This window comes from Coffea arabica, chromosome 7e (genome assembly GCF_036785885.1).
Source record: "Coffea arabica cultivar ET-39 chromosome 7e, Coffea Arabica ET-39 HiFi, whole genome shotgun sequence".
Lineage (NCBI taxonomy): Eukaryota > Viridiplantae > Streptophyta > Magnoliopsida > Gentianales > Rubiaceae > Coffea > Coffea arabica.
Genome location: NC_092323.1, coordinates 3,814,945 through 3,841,786, shown reverse-complemented (window position 1 = coordinate 3,841,786; position 26,842 = coordinate 3,814,945). Strand labels below are relative to the sequence as shown.

At 36.7% G+C, this 26,842-nt stretch overlaps 4 protein-coding genes across 10 annotated transcripts; 2 read left to right on the top strand and 2 right to left on the bottom strand.

Annotated features, from left to right (window-relative positions):
* Window positions 1-501: 501 nt before the first annotated feature.
* On the top strand, window positions 502-3,133 carry LOC113699386 (uncharacterized). 3 transcript variants are annotated; one of them, XM_027219732.2, is made up of 3 exons: window positions 502-1,005; window positions 2,166-2,490; window positions 2,680-3,133. In XM_027219732.2, exons 2-3 carry the CDS (start codon window positions 2,217-2,219, stop codon window positions 2,757-2,759), a joined length of 354 nt encoding a protein of 117 aa, XP_027075533.1. In that variant the 5' UTR covers window positions 502-1,005; window positions 2,166-2,216; the 3' UTR covers window positions 2,760-3,133. The 3 variants fall into 3 exon arrangements, with proteins under 3 accessions (XP_027075533.1, XP_027075532.1, XP_027075531.1); XM_027219731.2 differs by having other exon boundaries at window positions 504-983; XM_027219730.2 differs by having other exon boundaries at window positions 504-2,490.
* Window positions 3,134-5,768: 2,635 nt separating this feature from the next.
* LOC113699336 (SNF1-related protein kinase catalytic subunit alpha KIN10) lies at window positions 5,769-11,567 on the top strand. Its single transcript, XM_027219631.2, has 11 exons — window positions 5,769-5,908; window positions 6,923-7,115; window positions 7,644-7,828; window positions 8,049-8,231; window positions 8,377-8,508; window positions 8,600-8,785; window positions 9,457-9,546; window positions 9,656-9,739; window positions 10,179-10,307; window positions 10,402-10,644; window positions 11,112-11,567. The coding sequence occupies exons 2-11, from the start codon at window positions 6,926-6,928 to the stop codon at window positions 11,223-11,225; spliced, it is 1,536 nt and encodes a 511-aa protein (XP_027075432.1). The 5' UTR covers window positions 5,769-5,908; window positions 6,923-6,925; the 3' UTR covers window positions 11,226-11,567.
* A 778-nt stretch (window positions 11,568-12,345) lies between these two features.
* On the bottom strand, window positions 12,346-14,120 carry LOC140010979 (uncharacterized). Its single transcript, XM_072058711.1, has one exon. The coding sequence runs from the start codon at window positions 13,904-13,906 to the stop codon at window positions 12,605-12,607; it is 1,302 nt and encodes a 433-aa protein (XP_071914812.1). The 5' UTR covers window positions 13,907-14,120; the 3' UTR covers window positions 12,346-12,604.
* A 2,723-nt stretch (window positions 14,121-16,843) lies between these two features.
* On the bottom strand, window positions 16,844-25,772 carry LOC113698716 (CSC1-like protein HYP1). Of its 5 annotated transcripts, none has more exons than XM_027218625.2 (11): window positions 25,488-25,772; window positions 24,689-25,066; window positions 24,405-24,557; window positions 23,991-24,054; window positions 23,683-23,892; window positions 22,846-23,034; window positions 21,581-21,879; window positions 20,598-20,874; window positions 19,645-19,920; window positions 18,369-18,602; window positions 16,844-17,431 (listed from the first exon to the last, which is right to left on the bottom strand). In XM_027218625.2, the coding sequence occupies exons 2-11, from the start codon at window positions 24,967-24,969 to the stop codon at window positions 17,270-17,272; spliced, it is 2,145 nt and encodes a 714-aa protein (XP_027074426.2). In that variant the 5' UTR covers window positions 24,970-25,066; window positions 25,488-25,772; the 3' UTR covers window positions 16,844-17,269. The 5 variants fall into 5 exon arrangements, with proteins under 5 accessions (XP_027074426.2, XP_027074425.2, XP_027074427.2 ...); XM_027218624.2 differs by having other exon boundaries at window positions 25,442-25,770; XM_027218626.2 differs by lacking the exon at window positions 25,488-25,772 and adding an exon at window positions 25,294-25,434.
* Window positions 25,773-26,842: the final 1,070 nt, after the last annotated feature.

Genomic DNA, 26,842 nt, shown 5'->3' with positions numbered 1-26,842 from the left:
GAGGGTACTTTAGAAAAATAGTTACCTAAATTGATTGTTCTAACAAAGTTAACTATTTTTTCTTAAACTGTGTAAAAAAATAATCAGAACTATCAAAGTGAGACGGAGGGAATATGTTTTGGGTGACAATAAATTACTAATAATCTGTACTTTCTCTAGGAGTTGCCTAGTTGTCGTAGAAAAAATGCAATCATTAAAGATCCACACCAAAATAAATAAATAAATAAATAAAGTTTGTTCTTTGTAATCATTTCTCCAAAAGGGTTCCGTCTTGAAGAGGGAGACGATAAAAAATTCCCTCTTCCTTTTCATTTCCCCTTTTTTGGTGTGTACATGACTGGCAGAATATTAATTTTCCTTCACAATTAATTTTTCAACTTTGAAATTGAAAGCGGAGAAGACCTATGAATCTCTCCTGACCGTTGGATCGATCCAGTGGTCGTTGTAAATCGTTCTAAATTGCCTTTGACTTGTAATTTCAGCTCGTCTGAGGAGAACCTCTTAATACAAACTTTTGGGAACTTCTTTTTTTTTTTTTTGGGTTTCAACGAATTTTAATAGTAAGTAATTAATAAAAGAAGAAACCTGCTTAGACAGATAAAAGGATCAATTTTCTTTCTTTCTTCACAGCACAGCTTTAAGAAGTACGAAACGAATGCAGAGCTAGAATAGCCCTTTTGGAAATTTTACAGAAAATAGATCTTAAAGAACAAAAATGTCGGGCCAGAGGAATAATTCCTACACGGTATACAAACTGTGGTGCGATGCCGATCTAGCTATCGCGTTCTCCAAGGTAGGAATAAAATCAAAATGAAAAGAAAAGAAAACAGGATTGGTTGCGGACTCCCCCCCGATCCCGATCCCGATCCCGATCCCGCAGGTCCTTAGGCATGGAAGCTCTGATAAAACAAAGTTGTTTCAATCAAATCCAGTAAACAAACAGCCATAGACAGTTTTCCGGAACTGGCAACTCTGCTTAACCGGTAACCTTCTCCAGCGAACTTGGTATACTTTTCCACCATGTATAGAGTATATCTGTATATGTAAGCATGCTTCTGTGGTTGTGTTTGTGTGCTGCAAAATGCCTATCCACTGTTTGAAGTAATTTCTGACTAGGAATGCATTGTTATTAAACCACAACGATGGACTCTGATTTCTTCTGCTGGTATAGAATTGTTCTATTGGTTCAAATATTTTGTACCTTAGTCACAGCAAAATGAGTGAAATTGTATGATTTTATAGTATTATCTCCATCCCCAAGCGGCCAAAATTCTCGTCATCTCAAGCATTTATAACTCTATCCTTTGATAAGTCTCACTCATTGTGCTCAACTGAAAAACAAAAAGACAAAAGGAAAGACAGCTCTTATTCATGGATATTTGTTTGAAATTTGGAAATCCTATTTCATTTCCAAATGAGACGGAACATTTATAGATTAAAACAGATAAGACCAATACCAATTATTCACGATTTTGTAATTGCTTTTGCCTCTCTTTCACCTGGTGGCATATGCCCTATATGCATATGTGTACCATTTGTTGTTACCTTGCGAGCAGAATCTTGAGAAAATTTTATGCTACTTACTGCTTCACTTTCAAGCATGAAAACATGATAGTTTGGGTTAATGATTTGATTATCTCAGTCGAGAAGACCCAGGAAAGTATGTATATTATCTAGATGGAAGTTTAATTGCATCGAACGTAAATAAGACATGGAAGACTTTTATCCGCTTTGATCTGCTGCTGTAGAGGTTTGTCTACTCTGTTATGCTGCCTAATTTATTTGGCCCAAGATGTTTATCTCCAGCTTTGCTCCATTTAATTTCTACGAACAAAAATTTGGAAACTAATTCAAGGTGATGAATTATCTGCAGTTTTGCTTGAAGCTTGGTAAAGTTGATCATAATCCATGATGAATTATCTGCTGGGTTGGGGAATGGAGTTGTTTTCCTTTTGTATGTATTGAATTCCATTGTGATGTCTGGTTGAGAATTTTATCTGGTCACTAAAGCATGAGAATTACTTCTTGTCTATTTTCCAGTTTTATTGTACTTTCGATGTTTGTGGACAGAAGATGTGATGTCAAATTGATTGCTGAACTTTGATTTTTCTCCGTACTTTCTGCTAATGATATCTGCAACTTGTTTCTGAAACTGTTCTGTCAAGCTCGGATTCGGAGGAGTTATTGGACACCTTTCCAGATAATCAAGTGGCAACATGGCATCTAGGCGGCAGATTCGCTACAGTCGTCTTGCTGATGACGAAAATTATGGTTATGATGATGGGACAAGGCACAATGACCCTCGGTTTGACTATTTTCCAAAATCCCGTGATAAAATCCCATGGAAATCCATTGCCCTTGCTCTTTTTCTACTACTTCTCGGATGCCTACTCCTCTTGCTTGCGTGCTTCATCTTTACTGGTCATATGGGAGGAGAGCTATCGCAAGCATACAGCCTCCTTGGATTGGGGATCCTCGCCTTCCTTCCCGGTATGTGAGACGTTGTTTTTGCAGTCATCTATGTCTAATGGCTTTTTTATGTCTGTGTGTCTTCTTGTGGATGATGCACTTCATTTTCGTCCTAGTAATACAAGGAATTATATAAATCTTGATCGGGCTACACATTCTGCTCTAGAAGCCGAGGAAGTATAACTAATTCATGTCTACATTTGGCTGCAGGATTTTATGAAACTCGAATTGCATATTATTCCTGGAGAGGCGCCCAAGGATACTGCTTTACATCTATACCTGATTACTGAATCTTCTGCTGTCCTGAATGTTCAGAGTTGGAGCTTGCTGAAACTTTATTGTCAGTACCTGTTGTCTATAAATCTACTTTACAGAAATGATTCAGTTTCTCTGTGTTGATTATTTAGCTCAGTCATGCTGAGCACTTATTCTTAAAGCCTTCGGCGAAGACTTCTATCAGTTTTATCAAATCGTTTGATTAAAAATTTGGAAATCACACAGTTTCAATGTACTCCTCTTTAAACTTATAAAGTCGAAAGGACTCCGATTCCAGAACAAGACCTACAATCTAAAGGCAGAAGAAGGTAGAAGAAAGCAGCAGGAAACCTCTTGTAGCCTGAATGAGATCTTATTTGTGGATGAATGGAAAGGTTCTTTTATCAAATTTTCTCCTTTTGTGACACAGACATTTCCTTTGAGGGCGCAAGTTCAAAGTGCCTAATCGTCCTTTATATATATATATATATATATCTGTTAAGGAAGTCTAAAGTTAAACTTTGGGTTAATTTTGTACTAATTTAGGGGGTAGCTGAAACATTCCCCCTTATTGCACCGTTTGGATTCACTGTTTTTAAGAGTGTTTTTGAAAAATTTTACTGTAGCAGTGTATATGAAAAATTTTTATTATAATTTTTTTTTGAAATATTTGATATATTGTATGGATGAGATGTTTTTTGAGTTATTGTATATTATTATAGCATTGTATTTGAAAAACTTATTTTTGAACATATAATTGTGCTAAGAGGGTCCATGATCCCATCTTCCGTCACCGTTAAACTTGAAACAAAATGCTGAGATCTGGTTCATGAAACTCGAAAATTAAAAGTTAAATTACTTTTTTTTTGTCTATAAGAATAACATTTGTATAATTTATTCTAATCTAATCTATGCAGAGATGGGAAATTCTGTTGGAGGAAGCCACAATTAAGTGGCAATGTGAGAGGCAAGGGTTGAACCTTTGACTTCTCACCCTCGTACCAACAGCCTCTAAAAGTTAAACTACAAGGTAACCAGAACTATGATCGATGACTTGTGCAAATTTGTTTAAACTGAAAATTTTGTAATTCAAAAGTTAGATCTCAAGCCACATTGTAAAACCATAAAAAATGATTTTTTTAAAAAAAGAGCAAGGAATCGAAAGTGGTTTGTTTCAAGTATCGTAGATTAGAGGCTAAAATAAATTTTCATTCTCAGAAACAAAAGATTCATACAATTCAGATTTGGTGGAAATATGGAATGTGAGTGAGTCTTTTACTCTGTTAGTTTTGCTTAATAACATAAATTAAAACGGTAAAAAGATGAAGAGAAACAAAAATCCGCTATACCAAACACAAATAAAAGTCAAAAGAACTATAGGGAAACAGTTAAGTGCTATTGGTTTAGTTACAGGACCGCTACCGGCAAAGCAGTTAAGTGTTACTAAATTGTTCGTTAATAGCTGGCACTATCGGACACCGGATGATAACTGTCTGTTGGAGCCTCATAGTTCGAACACGTCTTACGTTGTTCTTGTTGTTGACTCGTGTCAATAAAGTACTCGGCTTTGCTGCCGCAGAGATTCGAATACAGTACCATACTACTGTCACTAGTACTAAGTACTATTTTGTATTTCCTCGTCCAACCACCTACTCAGGATTTTTCTAATCAGCATGCTGGGGAGAGCCTTACCTGCTTACGGTTGATTTGTTTAATTGCTCTATTTTTATCATGGCACTCCATGAATTGATTTATTTTCTTCCCTTCTAATTATAACATTGCTCCGTTTCCTTTCAAGGGTATTATGAATTTTGCCTCCACGATTATGTGTAATGAATCTCCCGTTTCACTTTTTATCACGTTATTATTTTCTCTTCGTAAACATCATATTTTAATTCTTTTTTAATTTTCATAAAATCCAATAACTATCAACATAGTAAAAAATAAATATAATAGTCTCGAAAAATAGTATGTAATAGAAAATAAAAAAAGACAGCAAAAACTTCATGAAAAATTGTGAGTTTATTAAATTTTGTGTATTACTGAATTAATAATTATTGAATCTTAAAAAAATAAAAAAAATTAAAATATGATATTCATCAAAAAGAAATAGTAATATAATAAAAAATACGGCAGAGAGTGAAATAAGAAGTGGGGTAGGATATGTATTGCAAATGGCGTTTACCATTTTCTTGGAATGTGTCTAGGTTTTTTATGAAATTGTCTATATCTAAACCTAACTTCAAATAAAGTCAATAAATTTATATCCAAGTCCACTAAATCTCATCAAGAGAATTTGATCGGGCAAAAAAAAAAAAAACTTTCCATCAATATTTAAAGTTTGGACAAAGATATTGTACACGTAGAATTGCGTCAACATACTAACATTTATGGACCCTAAATGACGGTAACACTGCAAATCTATGAGGTGCCAAAATGAAAAACTTTGTTGAGTGAAACAAAAAAAAGGGAAAGAAGGAAAGAAACCACGTCGGTTATTCCAATGGTAACTAGTAGCAGTAGTATTATTTCTACCCAAGAAAAGAAAACAGAGAAACTACACTAGTACTTATATTCAATCGGAGTAATTAACGAGATTCCTATATCACTCCAAGCGATATTGGTAATTACCAAGAAAAAAAAAAGAAAGAAAGAAATCCAATTAAAGCCGTAGATCATGATCGTATCCACCAAGAAATTAGCAACAGTCTCCAATCAAACCAATCAAAGATTCGATTGAAGAAAAAGAAAAAAATAATAAAAGCCAGGAAAAACGAAACGAATATAGCTGACTCAGTAAAACAGATAGCAAGAGAGAGGAAAAGGAGGCAACGTCGAGATATTTTTTTTTTTTTTTTTTTTTTTTTCTGTTTGGGAGTCATCCTCCCCACAATTAAGCTCCTCAATCATAGGGGATTTAACAGCGTACCGCCACCATGTCTGAGGAACTCTTGGGTCTGAGATAAACGTCGGGCAGCAGCTACTGAGTCATCACTGCTTGAGAATTACCATAACTGAGGAACGATGAAATCCTCCTTCCCACGTAATTACTATAAATAAAAAGTTTCCTTTTCTTCTGGGAGAGTGGAGGAAGCATTTATTTAACGGCACACTCGAACACTTGTTCCCCCGAGTTCGACATTCGCAATTTGCAGCTCTCCTTGCTCACGCTTGAGATTCTAGTGTGAGTTTTCTTTCTCTGTTTACGAAATTGTTTCTCTCCGTAGGCAAAACAATTTCATTGTACTTTTTTTTTCAAAATTATCAGAGTAGATTAGAGTTTTGTCGATTTTGCATTTTCAGTAATTATTCCTTTTTTTCCCTTCGTTTTACATGTTAATTTTTGCCAGAATTTCTGCCGAAGCGCTTCTCTGCTTTTCTCAGTTTCGCTGCTGTGAGCTTCTGGCTTTTTAATTTCTATTTGTATTTATACATGTATGTGACACGTTGAAAGTTTTGTTCTTTTGAATTGGGCGGGCGATGATTTTGTCTTGCTTGTTCACAATGTGTGGATCTATGGAAGGTAGGGTTTTCAATTTGAATGTGGATATCATGCTGAAAGTATTGATTTTTGAATACCAAGGTTTAGGTGTTCTTATAATTCGTCCCTCGTAAAGTCTAGATTTTTTATTTTTTGGTGTATGGGGTATTCAAACTGAATTAGATTGTAAATATGCTGACGGTTTTGTAGTATTTGTTGTACTGACAAATTTTGCTCATCTTTGTTAACCTTTTGCTGGGGATATTGTGGAACATACAATTATTGAAGAAGGAAAGGCTGGCAGAGATAAAAGGGAAAAGGATGAATTCTGTTAACGTTACTTAATTTTAGAATTGAAGTTGGAACTTCTGAGATGTAGGGAGAAGTGATTATTCTATCTTTTTTGCTTAAGGGCAATTCATAACTTGTGTTTGGGCATTTTTAAATAACTTTGTTTCTATCCTATGAAATAAATATTTTTCCAAAGTAAAGGATTTTTTTTCATGATGGCCCTTATTTGACTGTGCAATTTGTTTCATGATGAAATAAAAGATTGTGCAATTTTTTCCTTTTTAAGAAAGTATTGCTATCTAGGATTATGTTCCTGTAAGATAACGTATTTCTCTTGCTTTTGTACTGCATAAATTATATGTGCGCTGCTATGATGTTTGTAAAGCTTGCACTTCCATTTTTTGACTTTTGTGGTTACCCATATAGGAAATGGATGGACCTGCTGTTCATGGGAGTGGTAGTGCAGATTCATTCTTTCGTAACTATAAGCTTGGAAAAACTCTTGGAATTGGTTCTTTTGGGAAAGTGAAAATTGCTGAGCATGCATTAACAGGGCACAAAGTTGCTGTGAAGATTCTTAACCGCAAGAAGATAAAGAACATGGAAATGGAAGAAAAAGGTTAAACCACATGGACATTGTTTTTATGTCCTATTTTTCTGCAGGGTACATATGACTGTGGGATGTCACTTTCTGAACCAAATTAGCTTGGAAATATTCTTATTTGATTGGAGATATTTGCCTCCCTCTTTTAGGATGCCTTGCTATTATGTGCAAAATATGGTCATTTAAACTGAAATTGGTTGTTTGCTTTATTAGTTTAATTGATAGTTGGAGGTTTCTCCTCCAATTATCAAGAATAATATATTAAAGTTTAGATCTTGGCAAAACTCTAATCATCATTATCCTCTGCATTATATTTGTTCTTTTAGTACCGAATTCATGTATGTGACATCTAGTCTCTTTCTAAAGGTTTTTTTGATGACCAGATCTCTTGTTATCAAAGACAGCAGTTTGTTTTAGTGTCTTTTAAATCTTTCTTCTCTAAATCCCATTATAAAGCATTTACTGTCATTTGTAATTTAACTTAGGGTGCTTTGTTTCTGGATTCAGACTCTCACATCATGCATGTTATTGATGGTTTTGCAGTTAGAAGAGAGATCATGATATTGAGACTGTTTATGCACCCTCATATCATTCGCCTTTATGAGGTTATAGAGACCCCAACAGATATTTTTGTTGTGATGGAGTATGTCAAATCTGGTGAGCTTTTTGATCACATTGTTGAAAAGGGTAGGTTGCAGGAGGATGAAGCTCGAAGATTTTTTCAGCAGGTAAAGAATCTGGCATGATTTATGTTGTATAGATACATTTTACATTAGAGATAGTAGTTCTTACTGCGTTGTTATAGAAAATTTCGAGTTTCAAAATTCTGCCATAAAATTATGGTGGAACACGGAGATTACTCTTTCAAATTTGCCTGTGGAAAAGCCTTATGCAATTATTGGTTTTTTGTTGTTTATTAATGTGAATCATCTTACTTTCTGAAAGCAGATAATTTCTGGGGTGGAGTACTGCCACAGAAATATGGTGGCTCATCGGGATCTTAAGCCTGAAAATTTGCTTCTGGATTCCAACAAAAATGTGAAGATTGCTGATTTCGGCTTAAGCAATGTCATGCACGATGGTCATTTTCTGAAGACCAGTTGTGGAAGTCCAAACTATGCTGCTCCAGAGGTATAGCTGGGTGCATAAGGTTTTGGTGGCTCGAAACAGATTTTTACATAAACGCTCCAAAATTTCCAAGCCTTTGGTTTCTATTCTGAGCAATGTTTTTGTTCCAACAGTGGAATTAGAAACCTGATGTTTATCATGTATCTAGGTTATATCAGGGAAATTATATTCTGGGCCCGAGGTAGATGTATGGAGCTGTGGTGTTATTCTATATGCACTTCTCTGTGGAACCCTGCCATTTGATGATGAAAATATTCCTAACCTCTTTAAGAAAATAAAGGTGAGTTGCAACTGTTTTTGCAATTTTTACTAGCAAGAAGAAGAGAAAGTGTGTTTATATCATTGTAATTTTCTTTGAAATTACTATTCAGGGTGGAATATACACTCTTCCCAGCCATTTGTCTCCTGGTGCAAGAGATTTGATTCCAAGGATGCTAATAGTTGACCCTATTAAGCGAATCACCATTCCTGATATACGATTACACCCTTGGTTCCAAGCTCATTTGCCACGCTATTTGGCTGTGCCTCCACCAGATACAAGCCAACAAGCTAAAAAGGTTAGGTGGTGGCATGACTTGCAAATGCTCATAGCTTTTCTATATTCTCCTTTTACTTGTGAATTCATGTTACTATTGATGACTGACTACTTATATTGTTTGTGTTTAACAATCTAAAATGCATGCTGAAATGAATTAGGAGGATGCAGGTTGTTGGTCAATCATTCAACAATGCCAAACTGTTCTTGTTGGTTAGGAGAATGATTTGAGCATTGCAACATACGTTGCAAAAGGACATCTGATAGTTTTCTTTGTTTTCAACACTCCTTTGTGTATATGCTTATTTGTTTGGAGAAATTACAATTTGCAGAATATTGCCTTTTCTACTCTTGATCGATTAACTTGTACTTCGTTTTGCAATTAATTCCCTTATAAAGTACACTTCAGATATTAAAGGAAGACCCATATTTCGATTATTCATATTTAAATTTGTCTTCTTGTAATCATTCAGTTTTTTGTATGAGATAGAATTAGGTTGTTCCATTAATAAAAAATCTTAAAGTCTTTTTTGAGCATATTGCAAGTCAGTGACTCCTTCTTCTTCAGTCCATTGACATGGTTTCTGCCATTCTTAATTCTCTATCAATTTCTTTTGTACCTGGGTTCCTCACTTTAGTGATATTAATTCCAATTCATCTCAGTGATTAGTTTTTGTAATCCTTCAAGTGCAGATCGATGAAGAGATTCTGCTTGAAGTGGTTAAAAAGGGATTTGACAGGGAAAGCCTCATTGATTCTCTCTGCAAGAGGGTCCAAAATGAGGTATTTTCTTTTCTTTTTTTTGTTACTCTTTCTCTCTCTCTCTCTCTCTCTCCAAATTTGACGACGTGGGGTTGGTTAAAGGTGCAGTTATGTTTTCTGAACTTTTCAGGGAACTGTTACATACTATTTGCTGTTAGACAATCGTTTCCGTGCTTCCAGTGGTTACCTTGGAGCTGAATTTGAGGAGTCAATGGTGCGTTAATTTTCATATTGATGGCAATAGTTACTCTAGTTGTCTAGTTTACTTGTAATAAGATCTATTTTATCGATATCTATATCATAAATAAAGCTTAAGCCCGCTTATGGTTTTACTCTTTTTGTCACCTTTTGCAAATGTCTACTTTATCCCTCGTATGTCTACTCTATCCCTCATAATCTATCACAAACAAAAACCATCTCCGAAATTCGTCAAGGCGTTCCAAGTAATGAGAATATTTTGAGTTGATAATTTTCTTTTTATAATAAACTGGCACAACCAATGGACCGTGCCTGAACCAGCTTTAGTATGTAAGAAGGTAAAAATGTGATCAAACAATCTCAGATTCCACGTCACAGGTTAGATCTTTGAAGATCTTTATCAACCTTTTTATACCAGTTGATCTGACCTGACTAAAGCTTTCATTTGTTTCTAGGAAACGGGATTTAACCAAATGCAATCAAATGAAGCTGTAGCTTCACCACGCATAACAGGAATTATGGATTACCAACAGATTGGTTTGAGACAGTGTCTGTATGACAGAAAGTGGGCTCTGGGACTTCAGGTTAATCTTAGTTGAGTGCTTGCAACAGTTATTTTCAAAAGTTGCTAAATCATTCTCACAACAATTATTGTTCCCCTCTTTTTGACCTTGTCAGTCTCGAGCACATCCTCGTGAGGTTATGACTGAAGTTCTAAGAGCGCTGCAAGAACTTAATGTGTGTTGGAAAAGGATTGGGCACTACAACATGAAATGCAGGTGGAGTCCTGGGATTCCTGGTCAACATGAAGTGATGATCAACAACTCTATGCACAGTAATCATTATTTTGGAGATGATTCTTGTGTCAGAGAAAATGAAGGCGTTGCTAGGGTACCAGCTGTGGTCAAATTTGAGATTCAGGTATTTCTCTTATATCATTTTCTTTGTGAGTGTACAACTTTAGATGCTAATGAGTCCGTTTTTTGAAATAGATTTTTCTAACCAGTGCCCATGCCCGTGCCTGTGACAAACATTACGTTTCTGTATATGGTGCACTAACTTCTATTTGTTTTCCCTCTTGCATTTAGACTTCTCCTATTGAACATCACTCTCGCAAATTAGTAACGCCTGGGGCTCCATGGGCACTGTTTAGACAAACTGCTCTAAAATATGCTAGAAGTTATCCTCCTTCCCCAAACTTCATTGAGTATTCTTCGAATCTAAAACAAGTGATACAAAAAGATAGCTGGGTTTCAGGAAAGTGAAATCCATTGCAGTGTGCGGCTCACCTATGTTATGCTTCTTCAATTCCCTCCAATTACTTATCCAAAAATTTGGTTGAACTGCAATTTGATTGTGATCTGATAATGTTTGTAATTAAACTGCAGCTTTACAAGACTCGTGAGGACAAGTACCTACTTGACCTACAGAGGGTTCAAGGTCCCCAGCTACTCTTTCTGGATCTTTGTGCAGCTTTCCTTACTCAGCTTCGGGTCCTCTGAATTTGAAAAAATCCGTCCTAAAGATCTCTAGACGCTTGTGAAGAAAGTTGATGTACATAAAATTTAGCTACAGCAGCTGAAGTGGGCACAATGTTTTTATCCTAACGTCACAGTAGTTGTTCATCCTTTTCTCTCAAATGTGAATGGTCATGCACAGCCTGTGTTTTTGTGGACGCACTAGGACCTTCGGCCTCTTGCACAACCTCTTTAGTTTTTATTTTCCCTTTCTAATTTGTCACGATGAACCAGTTTATATAATTAGGTTATTTGATGTGCAGAGGCAGATATTGGATAAATATTGATATGATTTAAAATTTCGTCAGCCTTATGCTTCGGTTTTCACCTTCAGATTTCCATGGGTTGCTGCATTTTTTTTTTTTTTTTTGCTATTCAAAGAATAGTTGCCTAACAGCTGGGAATACTCGTATCTTGATACTTCCCTCTTTCACCCTGTTTTCTGGGCTTCCACAGGATTAATTGTCCCCATATTTGAGCATCTTCTGCTTCTTTATTTCATCAAAACGGGATTCTTTTCAATGGCTTAACTGTACTTGACAGGTAATCATATCCCACGAAAAAAAGGTATTTAAGTAATCCAAGCTGGATATGAACCGAGCTGTGAGAGTTCATTCACTTTGCCAAATATTGCATTGCAACAAAATGTAGAAGCCTTCCTCGTCAGGAGTCGGGACAAGCCAAAAAGCAGAAGTTGAATCAAGGCGTAGAATTCGAAGTTTGTCTTGGAGTCTTGAAGCCGCACAGACAACTTCTTCTTTCACAATAAAGGAACATATCTTACAATTGAATGGTTTTATAATCTTCAAATGCTTATTCAGATTGATTAGTAAATGGTTGTTGGAGAATATGACTGTGGATGGATTAATAAACCCTGTACCTTATCAAATCGTTTAGGCATAAATATCAAAAGCCAAAAGAAACAGGAAAGAAACCAAACAAGAACTTCATTTTTACGTGCCTCTGTCTTCTACTTTATCGCGGACGGTCTCTTGAAGGACATAAGATTGATTTCATCCATGAAAATTCGTTCAGAAAGGTTCAAGACGTGAATTTGTTGGAAGTACATCGAGTTATGCTGCTTTAACCCAAAAAAAAAAAAAAAAAAACAATGTAGAACTGGCATATCTCAAGGAAGGAAGTAAAATCTTAACCGGAAGTCATGTTAAGAGTACAACATAACGGACCTCAGTCTTTCCTGACTGCTAAATCTGGGGAAGGGAAGTTACATGATAGTTCTAGTTTCCTATACCAACTCAGAATTAGCTCGTGATGGATGTATCAGTCAGAATCTGTTTTACCAATTTTTGAATCCTAATTGAGGTAGCTCGAACTTCAAAAGCCAAAGGTCACTAGTTACCCAACTAAGTGACATAGCAGATAGGTGGGAGATCAATAGAGCTCCAGAGCGATAAGTCACCATCAAAGTTTGAAGAAGATGCTCCAGCATCAGCTGGAGTTGCTTCCTCTTCTTGCTTCTTGATGAGTTCAACATTGTCCCCTTGAAGTGTCTCTTGCTGTTCCTGATCTGGAATATTCTTGTTACATGCATTACGGAGTCTAGTCAATTGCTCTGATCTTTCCTGTTGAAGTACACTCACTGATCTCAGCCTCAACTTTAAGCATTCAGTTATCCCATTGAAGGCATAAAGAGAAGCAGAAAACTTCCTCTCATAGTTCATCCTCTTCATCGCCTCGCTCAGCATGGATGGATCGTCTCCATAATCCTCCATCTCCACAGGCTGTGATATTTGTCCAGCAATTTCAAAGGGAGAACAGTTATAACAAGATTCTATCTCGTCCACAAAATTGAAATCCACGATCCCGGGATTGACGTTGTTTCCTTCTTCAGCACGTTCCTCTGTTTCATCTTCAGCAGTGCTACCACCCCAGCTCAGGCACTCATGACCGTTGGAAGATTGAACCGTGTCATCCCAGCACTCTAGGTCTAAACTTGGTTCTCTAATCACCTCACAATGATGATCATGTTGGGTCAAGCAATATTCAGAGCTCGAGCTCAAATGAGAATCGCTACTATTATTAGTACTTAAATTACTAGCCGTGGTGCTGGTGGTGGTACCATCTTTTTCAGGGGTATAATCCTCAGGATCATTGAGGAAATCAGTGAATTGAGCATCAGGAAATTCAGATGATTGATCATCAGGAAATTCATGCGACTCCCTTTGCTGCTCATGATCCGATGCTGGAACTGATGAAGCACCAGAAGCAGCAGCAGCAGCAGCGAGAGAATTATTTCTGGCCTTGAGCCTACTCAGAAGAAGATTAGTGATCTTAGAAGGCAGAGCTGGGGTTGCAGAAGATGATGAAGAACAAGGCCAGAAATTTGTGCGAGTATTGGCCCCTCGAAGCAAACAAGCAGCCTCATCATAGGCCCTGGCTGCCTCCTCAGCAGTGTCAAAAGTGCCCAACCACACCCTTATCTTTTGTATGGTGTCTTTTATCTCCGCAACCCATCTCCCTGATGGCCTTTGTCGAACACCAACGAATCTTTTCCGGGCCCGCCGTGCTCCGCCGAATGCAGCAGCAGCTGCAGCTTCCTTCACCATTTCATCCCATGCAACGTTTCCCTCATCACCAGACGATGACGAGGAGGATGAGTTCTTCTCATTATCCATACAATCACCGGCCTTTCTTTTCCTTGCCATCAGTTTTTCTGAGTAGTTCAATTTCTAGCTATCCCAATGTTGGATGGGTAGGTAGCTACGTTTGTCGACTAGACGGTTGATGCTCGTTAATGGGGTCCCTTGGAAGTTTGACAAACAAAGTACACATATTTATACACGTACGACATGAGAACCTGTCAAGGCAAATTGAAGTTTGAAAAGGTCCTTTTTTGCTTGTACACACACCTTTGTTGTTTTAATATTCGGCATCAGATGAAAACATGTGGAGGTTTCTCTTTGATGTTGTAGGCAGAGATATAGAGAGATATTAAGCTAGTATTTTTTGCTCGATTTCAATATGATTCTTTTGGAAATCGAAGCTTTGACCCAGCCAAAGGATCAAGTTTCTGGCTTCCGCTGCTAGCTGTACATGAGGGGCATTTCAATGTCTCGACCGATTATTTTAAGTATATATGAAAATGAAACTAACCCGAGTTGGATTTTGGCTTTTTTTGGGGCCTTGATCTCCTTATGTATGTGCAGCATAGCTACAGCCACCGGTCTACCAATCAGAGAGTTTGGAAAGAAATCACGATTTGCTACTGATTGAATTAATAATAAACCCAAAAGAAGCACAGTAATTCTTCAGTCGTGGAAGGAGAAATAATGCATTGAAGTCATCACTCTGATGAAAAAGACTGATTGTTCCTTGTCATTGTGGATATTTCTAGTACAACATCAACAACCCAAAGCATGGTTCGCCATGGCGGGTCGCGGTCTCGGTTGTCCCATATCTATCGCGGCTTATCGGTTGAATATCGCGTGATACGAATATTATATCACACAAAAGTTTCCAAAATTTTTGAAAAAATTACTAAAATTAGAAAATATCAAAAAAGACACAATTTAAAAATATATCCGAGTCAACTCCTTGTTGATTCAAAATATCGGCCGATATCATGCATCACGGATTTGAATCGACCAATATCGACCGAGTCAAAGCAAATCGTCACGAATACGGTAATATTCGCAATTCGGAAATCGATATCGTACCAGTCCCCTCAGTTCCGATTACGACTCGACCGATACCAATACGTATCAGCCGATATTGCGAACCATGACCCCAAGATAGATAAATTAGATCAAACAGCTGAAGCCCACGATGGAGCTGCGCTACAAGTGACCATCTCAATGTATTCATGTTACAGGAATTCCAGTGAGTGAGACTTCATAGTAATTTTTCACGAAGAGAAAAATTTAAGAGCGGGGAAAGAAATTCCCACAACAGTGTTGCAGTACCTAGCTTAGAGTGTCTTTCAAGAAATATTGGATTCGATTAATTGAGATTTACAAGATATCTGAAGGTGCTATAATAATATATATATTAGGTGTTTGATGTGTTTTGAGAGGATAAGAAGACGTTATTTTACAATCTCATTTCACGAACGCAATCGCGCAAAAGGGAAATCAAGAACATCTCCGAAATTTGATAGCTAAATGGCCTCTGAATACGACTAAAGCTTGAAAATATTCGTTTGATTCAGGAAAATATTCCGAGGTCTGTGTTTCTAGATTAATCCCTGAATTCCTTGTTCTCCAACTGGTAGCATATGGTACATTCCATGGAGGCCTACAGCATATTACATATTTCCTGAGTTGGGCGATGACGGTTTAAAGTCGTCGTACCTCTGAGCCATATTTGCCCTTGTCAGCTTCACAGTTAGTTGTTTTTCCGGAGAGCTCAACACTAAATAGTAGTCGTCGTACTAACCACTTTGGATGATTAAAAAATGGAGTGGGAACATCGATCTCGAATTTTGCTACGTTTGTCATTCTTCAGTGAAGCGATTCCTCCAAAGCCACGGACAAGAAGCACGTCCCCAAAAAAAAAAATCTGACGCTGGCAGGCTTCCATATTTATGTCCTTTGTCATGTACTTTTCCAACTTCCTTCTAAGATCCTCAGAACAATCTTCTTCCTTTGCCTTTACTTTATGGTTTGTTTGTAGAATACAAAAACTGCTTTCTCTTCTCATTTCTCAAATGGGAGGTGATGGGCTGCGAGAGAGACAATGACGTCCCTTGTAGCTTGGCTTCAAGCGGAAACCAGATGGCAGAACAGTCAGTGACTGAGTCCATGCTTTTACATTCTTGAGCATCCAGCCCTTTACATGTCACAACTAAACTACGAAACTGAACAAGGAAAAAAAAAAAATCTAATCTTGAGATCTGGGTCATTCTTTCTTTGTACAAAATACCCATGTTTCTTTAGGGATGACTTAGCTTAAAGAAAACCATTCGTTTATTTCTTCTTCTTCCTCTTGTCTTTTTTTTTTTTTTTCTCTCTTAGTTGGGTAATAAGAAAGTATAAGAACCCGAGACCCGGGAGTAGGAAACAGGAAAAGGACCAGTCTTTACAAGGGGAAAGCTATTACATGTCATTACATGAGCAGGCAACAAGAAGGTATCACGGGCTTCTTGTATTTTAATCGCACAGCAAATGGGCTTGATGCTCGCAGTGCATTTCAAGTTTCCTGTGGTATTGGTATTCAGAGGAAGCAACAAAGATAAAAGGTGATAAAGAATAGGACAGACGAGACATTGGGAAGAAAGTGAGCGGCCACAACAGGATAAAAAGATACAATAGACGAAGTGTTCCAAATGTCGACAAAACCTACCTTTTTGCGTTTGTTGTTTGATCGCTTGACAAAACCATCTTCCTCTCTCTCTTTCCATCTGATTGCCAAGTGGAAACCTGATTGCAAGTTCACTACCTGATCAATTCAACCTAAAAAGGTACATTCCTCAATGGCCCTCCAAACTCCAAGTGGGGGTCCTGGAACGAATCAGAGGGTTCTTCAGTCCACACAATTCGTGATGACGACACGATTGACTTGCAATATCTATCTTTACATATTCAACTCGGACATGTTGAGAGAGTGTACACGGAAGAGCATCAGGTGAAAATCAACAATAATGCTGCTGCTGCTGCTTTTGCATGAAACAGCGAGGAAGAGTGACTACATATTAGTGGACGTTATACATCCTTCATGTCGAAAATTCAAGCAGTATTCTGGTTATACATATTAGTCCTACCACAATCATGCCCATAAGGGGGAAAAGAAAAAGGGAAGCTAAAGTAGTTGCATAACAATGCTCCTGTAATAAATAAAATGTGAGGAATTGCATCTAGAACACTGAGACCGAAACAGTATGAAAAGAAGAAAATACAGAAGGATTAAACGTAACGAGCCCAGTGTGATTGATCCACCAATCATGCGTTCTACACAACAAATCCAGCAGAGAGCATCAGGATGAAAATTGTGATTCCTTTTCCCACCCATGCACATCTCCAGTAGATTGTGACTGAAATGAAGCTTGAAATGACAGAATACCTCTCTCAAGTTCAAGACTCAGGAACTCCAAGAAGGGGAGAGTTTATTCTTTCACCATTGGTAGAATACCGAACGGGTACCAGAGCAGGATCCTGGTATGCAGTTGCAAGTTCCTCATAGAAACTAGATATTGTAGGGTCGTTTTGGTCATCTTCGTCTTTCTTTATCAAACTCTGTAACACATAACTTGTTACAAGACTTTCCAATATTATACATCGAATCAGAATACTACTTTGCAGAAGAATAGACCACACATATCATCATCCATTATGATTCATGCTCAGTTTATTTTTCATAAATATTTCTAATAGAATACTATTTAAAGATATCTGGCAAGTGATAAAACCATCAAATAAGTTGTAAACGTTCCCCAACCAATCTTAAGCGTCATAGTAGCAAAAAGTAATGATACAAAAGAAGCATATCTAAATGGATGTCATTATAAAACAATTCTCTCTCTTTGCTCTTTACCAATCCTTTTTAACTTTTGCCTCAAGTGTTCTTGCCTCACGATAGCCTGTGTTGCACCAATGTTTGACATTTATGGAGAATACGTGCTAGATTTTTAACAGTTGTGCCAGATTAAGATCAAACACAGCTAGGTAGGACTACAAACAATGAGCAGTTTCATACATTATGCCAGACACTCATGCATCGCTTTTCCTTCACATCAACAACCCTTGTGCAATTAGATTGTTAGACAGTGACCCCTATGACCATGCACTTTGAGCAAGGATTAGTTAGTCATTCTCGTTAAGATTATTTGGCACCAAGGGAATTTATAAAAAATCAAGAAAAAGGGTTTTTAATAGCAATAGTTGCAAGGACGGTTTAAATAGAAGGAAAAGGACAATTTTCAAGGACAGTTTAAATAGTTGCGCGGACGGTTTAAATAGAAGGAAAAGGACAATGTTCAAGGACAGTTTAAATAGTTGCAAGAAAGAATTGAAAGCAAACATTAAAAAAAGGGACTGTATAAGTTATATCAAAATGGATTCGGTATACACTGAACAATATTCAATAGTATAAAAAAGGGCAAGGTTATCACCTGCACGAAGACCTAAAACACTTTAAAATAAAATATTTGAGCAAGTCGGTGGAAAAATCTACCTCAGCAGAATAAGTCTTGAAGGCAGGCAGGAAACGTCTCTGGCAATAGTTGTTGAATATAAGAGTGAGGATTGGAAGAGGAATTGTTAAGCTCGAAGCCAGTGGCAGGTCCTTCAGGCCAAATATTCCAATCGCAATGATATGCATCAAAACTAATGAGAATATTGTTGAATTGTGTACTATGGGCCAAAACTTTCCATCAGCATCGAATTTGGGTACATAAACGTTTAATAGCTGCTCAATGACAATTTTAAAAAAAAAAAGAAAATGAAAAAGATCCAAGCTTAGGTTTCTTCTAATTGAAATTTATAATGTGGATTAAGTCACAAAAAGAAACACCAATGATAATCTAAACCAGTATCTGAAGCCAAAATAGTTGTAAAGCACGTGAAAGTCTAACAGCCTTAATGATAGGGCTACGCATACTAAATGTACAAATGTATTGAATACTGACTACCAGAAATTTGCAAATATAGGGACACCAGGAGGACTGAAACAGAGAACAACTCAATGAATCTATCTGCAAGATTTTCTCCCAAAAAGAAGAAGGATATAGCTGCAAATTTAACTCATTAAATGCCACCATCTAAAAGACACAACAGTGGGCCATATCACAAATGTCAAGTTGAAAAACAGTATCCAAAGAAAGGAAATCAAGTAAAAGGTTCAAGGATAACACAATGAAGAATATATATAATTACCACTTATGTTAAGTTCTTTAGTTGTCACTTCCACCTTCAGTCATTCAAAATCAAGCACTGAATACCTATCAATACCACTATACTTTTTTGTCTGTTCGCAAGCAGGAAAAGGTTCACGTGCAACTAATAGAAGGAACTCGTGTACAAGTTTTATCCTAAAACTTCCCAGTTGGTTTATTTGGAATATTTTTTTTATATAAGTTGACAAGGTTACTAGGTAACGTCTAGGTGCCAAGCCAAGTTAGTGCTAGAACTCTGCATCATACAGAACTAAAACTACAACGAAGTTGAAGATTGCATGAAACAAAGGCAAAAAAGAAAGTCAAAATCTTCCAGTTACTTGATAGAAAGTTTCCAATCTTCATTACATGAAAGCATTATATAATAAGATCTTAACTTGGATCACAACTTGTCAAACACAGATGCATTTTGCGTGCGAGACAAGGAATGGTGCATGGACTCAGCATTAGAATCCTTCCATGGTCCCCAATCTCATTTAAGGCAAGTAGATATTGTCATGCAGGATATCAAATTAATAACTTGATAAAAACCAACCAGAAACATAGCTGACTGACCTGGTTTCGGTAGATTATGTATCCCATACAGAGGAAAACCAAGAGAAAAGGCAAAATGAGAGGTGCAAGGAAGAAGTATGTTACACCAAGAAGGCCAAAAAAGAGAATCCTAGGAATTACACCATGGTAAGGAATTGATGGCACTTCCAATTCGTCATTAGAACTCCCACAAAATTTCCTTTGCATGAAGCTAGATATGAGTGGCATAAATCGAACAAGTTCTAAGGCAGTACCAGTCCATCCAGAAGTCACGACGTATGCAATGAAAAAAGTAGCCTACAGAAAAAAGCAGCATCATATCACTCTCTTGGAGTACATACAAGTGGGCATAGGTAAAGTTATTAAGGCTTTTTCAATTTGCCAAATAGTAATACTACTGCTTCGTCTAATAAATGCATTTCTTTAAGCTCTGACTACATGATGCTGATTCATACGCCCTGTAATCTTGTTCAATACTAAGTGATGGGGATAGTTTATATTTTTATCTGTGGGTAATGAGTGACAACAAATGGGGCTTCTATTTCCACTGAAGCTCCGATTATTAGATGCTTCAGCTGATCAAGAGTGTGTGAGAAGGTGTCACAGGGAATTTATATTGCTGAAATTATTAGCATATCTCTTGTAGAAATGTTCATAATCTGCTCAATTCAAAGTGCATTTTCAATTGAACGTCTTCCCTGGAAATACAATGGCCCAATATGAAATCACGAAAATTCCAAACCTTTGTACATTTTTCTCAGGTCTTCTTTGTATTAAGTCCTATCAGGATGAAACTAGTGCACAAGAACAGACTTGATTCTCCAAGGCAAAATATAGCCATTCTATTCCATACAAAGAATTCCATGTTTTGAGGTGGTAATGTAGGGTAGTATATAATAGAAATTGGTATACATTACTAAGGAATCCTTTGATCAACATAATCATTTCAGCTGGCCAAACATTGAAGCACATACCTGGCCAGGAACTGCAACAGCTAATAAGTTCGGAATTTCCTTAGGTTCAAGAAGAACACTGAAACGATAGAGAGCGGATCCTGATAATACATTTGCAAAAAAGATGTTCCATATGCTAAACCACAGTACTTTGATGCAGGCACTTTTCTCAATCTCACTTAGAGCAACGTATCCTTGTATGGAGGAGAATACGACCATGATGGGTGGTACAAAATAGAGAAACAGTTGAAGAATAAGACTAGGAAGATATCCAGTGACCACATGACTGATGAACGATCTGCACACAACAAAAGCTCATATTAATAATCCAAAATAGACTCTGTCTGTAAGGAGGAGGAGATTATGCAATTAAGATTCTGGATAAAAATTGAGAATGTGCATCAAATATTGCAAGACTTTAAAGTTTCGTTTTTGCAGTAGATACAAGTTTCACGATGTAGTTTGTCAGACCATCTCTATCTTTTTTTCATTTTTCTTTTTGTAATTAAATAATGTGATTAGCATCCAAAAAGAAAGCTCAAAGTGTCATAAAAGTGAAAATGACGTAACAAACTACATAACTTTTCAAAAAAGGATTAAATTAACTTTCTTCCTTCTCGCAACAGGTCTCGAGTGAATTCATGCATGGGAACATCATAATACCAAGGAGAATGCTAACTTCACTTGAAGTGATTCATATATAAAAGAAGCTTCAGTGACAAAACAAATGAATTTCTTCTGCTATGCAAGTTTGAAGCTTTCCAAGTCTTATATATCAGCATTTATGGTTGTTCATGGATTTCAAGAGCTCGAAGCCACATTTTCTAGAAGACTACCATATGAAAACAACACAAGTATGCCAAGCATTTCAAGAAGACTAGCTTACAGATATTCATGAGCAGATTTAAAAGGATCCAAAACAAGTATTTGACATGCTTAACTCAGGAAACATGAGAACTAGAGTACAAAACATATGAAAACAAAATTGAAGAAAGATTACTTACATTCTCAGAATACTTTTCAGAAAAGGGAAGAAACCCTCCAGCTGGTCCAAATTAGCAAGACCTTGTACTATTAAAACAGGTATGAGAAATAAAACAGTGAGAACGGTGAATGCAACAATGACAAGAATGCTGCAAATCCATCTCCTTGTAAAAGATGCCGAAAAGAAAGGCCAGTACACATCCTGGGGATGAGGAGCTCGCTCAGTTGTCCACTCAGTGGGATTTATCCCTTGTCTGATATGCAAAGCTATTGCAGCACCAAGTCTGGTCTTGAAAGATACAAAAGCAGCCCGGACTTCCTGTACACAAAAAGAGGATATATAAATGAAAGACTCTCACTAATAAGCCTTGAGACAGATGCTATAATGCTTGCATATCAGATATTTGGGTAAACACCAGAGCACCCTAGGGCAATGCACATTGGCAGCATAACTGCATTAAATTGGTAAACACAAGAAAAGGAAAAGAAGAAGAAGAAGAAAAAAAGAGATGTCATGAGATAAACACAACATAAATGCAGTAAGTCACTACATAGAAGTTGTTACAATGACAGATCCTTTACTAGATACAATACACCATTCAATGATTGAATATTAGCCACATTCAGAATAGCATATGCCACATTCGGAATAGGCACTAGAAAGATATTAAAATTCAGCCAAAGAGAAGCAAGTGGCTTCAGTCCACAATGAAAACAAAAGCATATTGTTCGAAAAAAAGTCTGAAACAGCACCATTGTCCAAATGATGCTTATTTTAGAGGACCAATACTGCTAAAACTTGACAGTTGATGTTTGAAGATTAGTCATTCACTTAGATCTTCTCTTCCTTGATTAGCACGCCATCATTAGGATATATGTGAGCTCCTTTCAATGAAGATAGACTTTCTTACAGCTTAAAGATGCTTGTGCAGTGGCTTAAATTGATGTACCATGTAAAGCTAACATAACGTAAAGACAATGCAAAACCAACTCACAGAAATGAACTCACTGGGTTGTCACTTTCTAACAAAGTACAAAAGGAAAGTTTGGGTATTGAATAAGTGCTTTCGAGAATCCAATAATATGAGACCATCTCCTCAGGTTAGTATCATATTTAGCTTTCCTGAGTTGCTCTAGATTACTTTGACAAAAACATAAGTATTCCCTTCCTACACAAACCAAATCATTGGGTGCCAAGAATGAGATAAAGTGAAAAATGCTTCCAGAAACAAATAACTGCCCAACAAAATCCACTTCCCAACAAAATCAAAGAAAGGTCATTTACCTTCATTGCAACTGAAGATTGTTCAGTCCTCACATTATCTTCAACATCTTCTAACTGCTTCTCATATTGTTCCAGAAGATCAACTCTACGTCCACTAAGTCCCATAAACCCAGTACGCTTGAACCTTTGCTCGCTCCCGTTGCCTGACCTCAATCTCACAAGCTTTCCATACAAATTATCTGCATCATTCTGGAGGAGTATTACACAGATCTCAGAGATTGAAGCAACTAAAGTACTTAATCTACATTGTTGGAACCCATAGAAAGAAATAAGAGATTTTTCATTTGCATCTACTCATGCTTTTTACGTCAAGCCAATGTGGTTAGTTTCCATAGACCAAATCATAGCAAATGTCATAAACAGACTAAGATGCCATATATCAGCAATGGTATCCAGTTTCCACATTGTTGTATATTTGTAGTGCATAGATATCTTCACAAAATTACATAAAACCTTTGGCCAAGCAGCATATATTCTGGTTCATGTCAATATGGCAACACCAGAGATGATTTCCCAGGAAAATGTCTAGTCAATGAACACTCTGCTGTAATGTGTAAAATCAAAGTAACAGTATAGCAATTACTCAAATTTTTCCACAAGCAGCCAATATCACATTATTCTACTAGGCTATAACAAATCCAGAACTTCTCAATTAAACTCAGACTTGTGAATTAAACATAAATCCAAGACAAACTTCTCAATTCAGCTAATATTAAATAATTATGAAGGCACAAATCGAAGATTATTCTCAGAGAAGTAAAATGAAGTTGATACAATTGTTTAAATGATCTGCAAATATTGGAAGTGACAAATATATCAAATTCCCATGGTGCTTACGATAAGGTTTTTGAGTTTGCTTGTTCGACGAACTACATTATGTGAAAGATACGTAGAAGAATAAATTTCTGTGAAAAAGCTCTCAACAGTATTGCTGACGCTTCTCCCAGAGGTTACAGGGATGCTCCGGACTAAAACAGTAAACTCTTGTGGCTGAGGTTTCGATGAACAGAAACACGCCAATCTTTTGGCTGAGATATATGCATGTTCCTGCAGATTGTATAGTATTTCAGAGTCCAAACACTCCTAGATTCATAATATTTTGACCAGGAAAGATAAATTAAAACCACAAGGGATGATTTACTTACAAAATAAAGAAGGCAGCAAACAAACATCGTGAAAGCATACACAGCACAAAAGTGAATCCACAACCTTAGAAAGGCCAAGATAGACAGTCAGAGATCAGATCCAACTTAAATATCTGCTATAAATGCACTAAATTTCAGCAAGCAATTGAGACTCTGTACTACATCTCTGCGTTGTCAATTAATACCAGCCAATTGATGCAACCAATGTTAAGCCAAAGGGGCAATGAAGTCAAAGGAATCAATTTTGTTATCGTAAGACGTGTTACATATATAAGAATTAGAAAACATGACAAAAGGCACAAATGTGGGAATTCTTTCAATGATTTTGGCTTTTGTTATCCTCAGCAATCTCCTATATCCCGTTGGTCAGAAGTACCAGTAAATTCCGGGTTCATAATTAAAGACAAAAATCACCTGTTTGAGCCATCACCCACATTTGAGATGGTGAAAGTTTCCAGAGTTTTATTTTGCACGCCCGTGAAGTCGAGACTTGGCTGATCACCCATATAATTAACAGGAAGAAGAATAAAAACCCCAATAACCGCAGCAAAAGTGAAGATCCTCAAACTGCAGAAGTAAACAGGTACATTGAGCAAAACGTGGCATGCAACAAAAGTAAAGAAAAAGGCATACGGACACGTAGATATGAACAGCCTTTGACGTGCAATCACGCATATAGAAATCCAAAACTGAATAACCTGAAGATAAAAATGCGCATGAATACTACGCCGTCCAAACCGGAAACTGATAAAAGCTCATCTTCTGAGGGTTGCCATGCCATTCTGACCCAACCAGCAGACGGTAATAACCTCTCCAAGCTGAAATCCCCTCTCTCTTGGGATTTGCCATGAGCAACCAGTCTTGGTGCATATACACCGGCATTGCCTGGCTGCTTTCTCAATATGGAATACAATGCAAAAAACAGAAAACAAAGAGCAAGATTGATTCCAACCGATGTCAATAGTGCAGAAAGAATCATCACTTCAAGTAGCTGGCTCAACCCGAACTACAGTACTCATTCACAGAAACAAACCCACCTCCTCAGAATGCCTTATCAGATGGTTCGATCGACTTAACTGGGCATGCCAAAAAAAAAAAAACGATGTTAAAAGAGTTACTAAGAACATGAGGTACAATAGCGTAAAGGGGGTGACTTCATTTATAGAAGCACTCCTAAAGAACAAACTTTCTTGGGTCTCTTCTATTAAAGTGAAACTCCTAATATCGCGTATCAAGCCGGAAAAATTCAAAACGATAAAGAAAGAGGGAATAAAATGATGATAAGATACAGCTTTTTACTGACCCAGAATCGTCAGAAGGCGATAAACTATAAAATATTTAGGGTGTGACAGAATCAGCTGTAAGTAGAAGGTAATGAAAACAGTAGAAGCTTTTCCTTGCGTGTGTTGATTCTGATATCAGTAAACGTGATGTTCCCAATACAGACTTACAAGTAGAAATCTTTATACACTTTAGAGCAGCAGAAGTATCAGCGACCTGAAGTTTCTCGAATTTGCTGAACAAAAATGATGGCGACAGGGGGAGCAGCAGTGCTCACTACTTCAAGAACCGTACCAGTCAAACTTTTGACCAAGAGAGTGGGAACCCTAATCAAGATTCGAGAAAGATGATACTGAGCAGAGAATTAACCGACTCATCATCGAAGAAGTAGAGAATCGATACTTTGATTGAGAGGGTTATGTTGCAGAATGAAAGCAGACGGTAAAATTACTTTGAGAGGAAAAAGTGGGTGGGAGGGCAGGGATCAGCTCAGCTCAACTTATTCACCTGCTTTGGCAGTAACCAAATAAAAGTTGCTTGGCGCTAACCAAATAAATGTTAAAACCGCCTCACTTACAACTCAACTCAGCCTTGCTCCTATTTTCGGCCTCTTATCAATTAATAATTACTACCCAGTAATCCCAGGTTCGCCTTTATTTTTAATATGCAATATGCATTTTTGGTTCCTCCATATCCTGTGGGTGAAGGGCAACCGATAATCAATTCCCCTCCCTCCCCCCCATCCCCAAAAGATATCCCCAAGGCCCAAACACGGAAAAAGCCTAACAAAGAGGTGAATCGCTATTTCATTTTTTGAACATCACTCGCCTCTAAATTCAACATACATGTGCGAGCTTTATCATGAATTGTTATTTTATAATGTTCTGTTAAAGATATATAGTAACAATTTAATGTATGTAAAATAAAAAAATAATTAAAAAATATAATCACAAAAAATATTTTTTTTTAAAAACTTTAATCCAAACAAGGTCTTAGATGCAGAATAATAGTGTACCCGTTGTTAAAGTTGAAATACCCTTCAAATCTTTTTAGTAAACTGTTCACCGCTAATCTCATGTCCAGTTTAGATTGTAAATTTTTGTAGAAAATTTTTTAAAATATTATTCTTGACAAATTTTGTAAATTTTTATTTCACATAAATCTCATTACTATAGTATATATTTTTACAAAAACATCAAAAAAAATACAATTCATATGGGATATTCTATCAAAAAAAATGGAAATCCTCCATCTTTAGTTTTTTTCTCTCTTTTTTCCAATAGGATTATTTTAAAGTACTAATGAAAAACAATTGAGAACATGTCATAACGAATCCTTTTAAAATATTAAAACTTAAAATATCCAATCACCTTTTTAAATAGGTGATTGAAAAATTTATTTTATTCAAAAAGAAAAAATTCTTAGAAAACTACAAAACAAACAAGGTCTTAGGTTCATTTTTTGAATTTTCTCTTTAATATAAGTAAAAAATTTCAAATTTAGAATTTAGAATTTGCATTCTCTTTTCCTATACCACCCAATCCATTCCTTCCCATAAATTATTTAGCTTG

Coding starts and splice junctions, on each gene's coding strand:
- LOC113699386 (XM_027219732.2), top strand. CDS start 2,217: ATGGCATCTAGGCGGCAGATTCGCTACAGTCGTCTTGCTGATGACGAA. Junction 2,491..2,679: donor GATCCTCGCCTTCCTTCCCG/GTATGTGAGACG, acceptor ATTTGGCTGCAG/GATTTTATGAAACTCGAATT.
- LOC113699336 (XM_027219631.2), top strand. CDS start 6,926: ATGGATGGACCTGCTGTTCATGGGAGTGGTAGTGCAGATTCATTCTTT. Junction 7,829..8,048: donor CTCGAAGATTTTTTCAGCAG/GTAAAGAATCTG, acceptor TTCTGAAAGCAG/ATAATTTCTGGGGTGGAGTA. Junction 8,232..8,376: donor CAAACTATGCTGCTCCAGAG/GTATAGCTGGGT, acceptor TCATGTATCTAG/GTTATATCAGGGAAATTATA.
- LOC140010979 (XM_072058711.1), bottom strand. CDS start 13,906: ATGGCAAGGAAAAGAAAGGCCGGTGATTGTATGGATAATGAGAAGAAC.
- LOC113698716 (XM_027218625.2), bottom strand. CDS start 24,969: ATGATTCTTTCTGCACTATTGACATCGGTTGGAATCAATCTTGCTCTT. Junction 23,035..23,682: donor GCAAACTCAAAAACCTTATC/GTAAGCACCATG, acceptor ATACTCCTCCAG/AATGATGCAGATAATTTGTA. Junction 18,603..19,644: donor ACATAATCTACCGAAACCAG/GTCAGTCAGCTA, acceptor GTCATTGAGCAG/CTATTAAACGTTTATGTACC.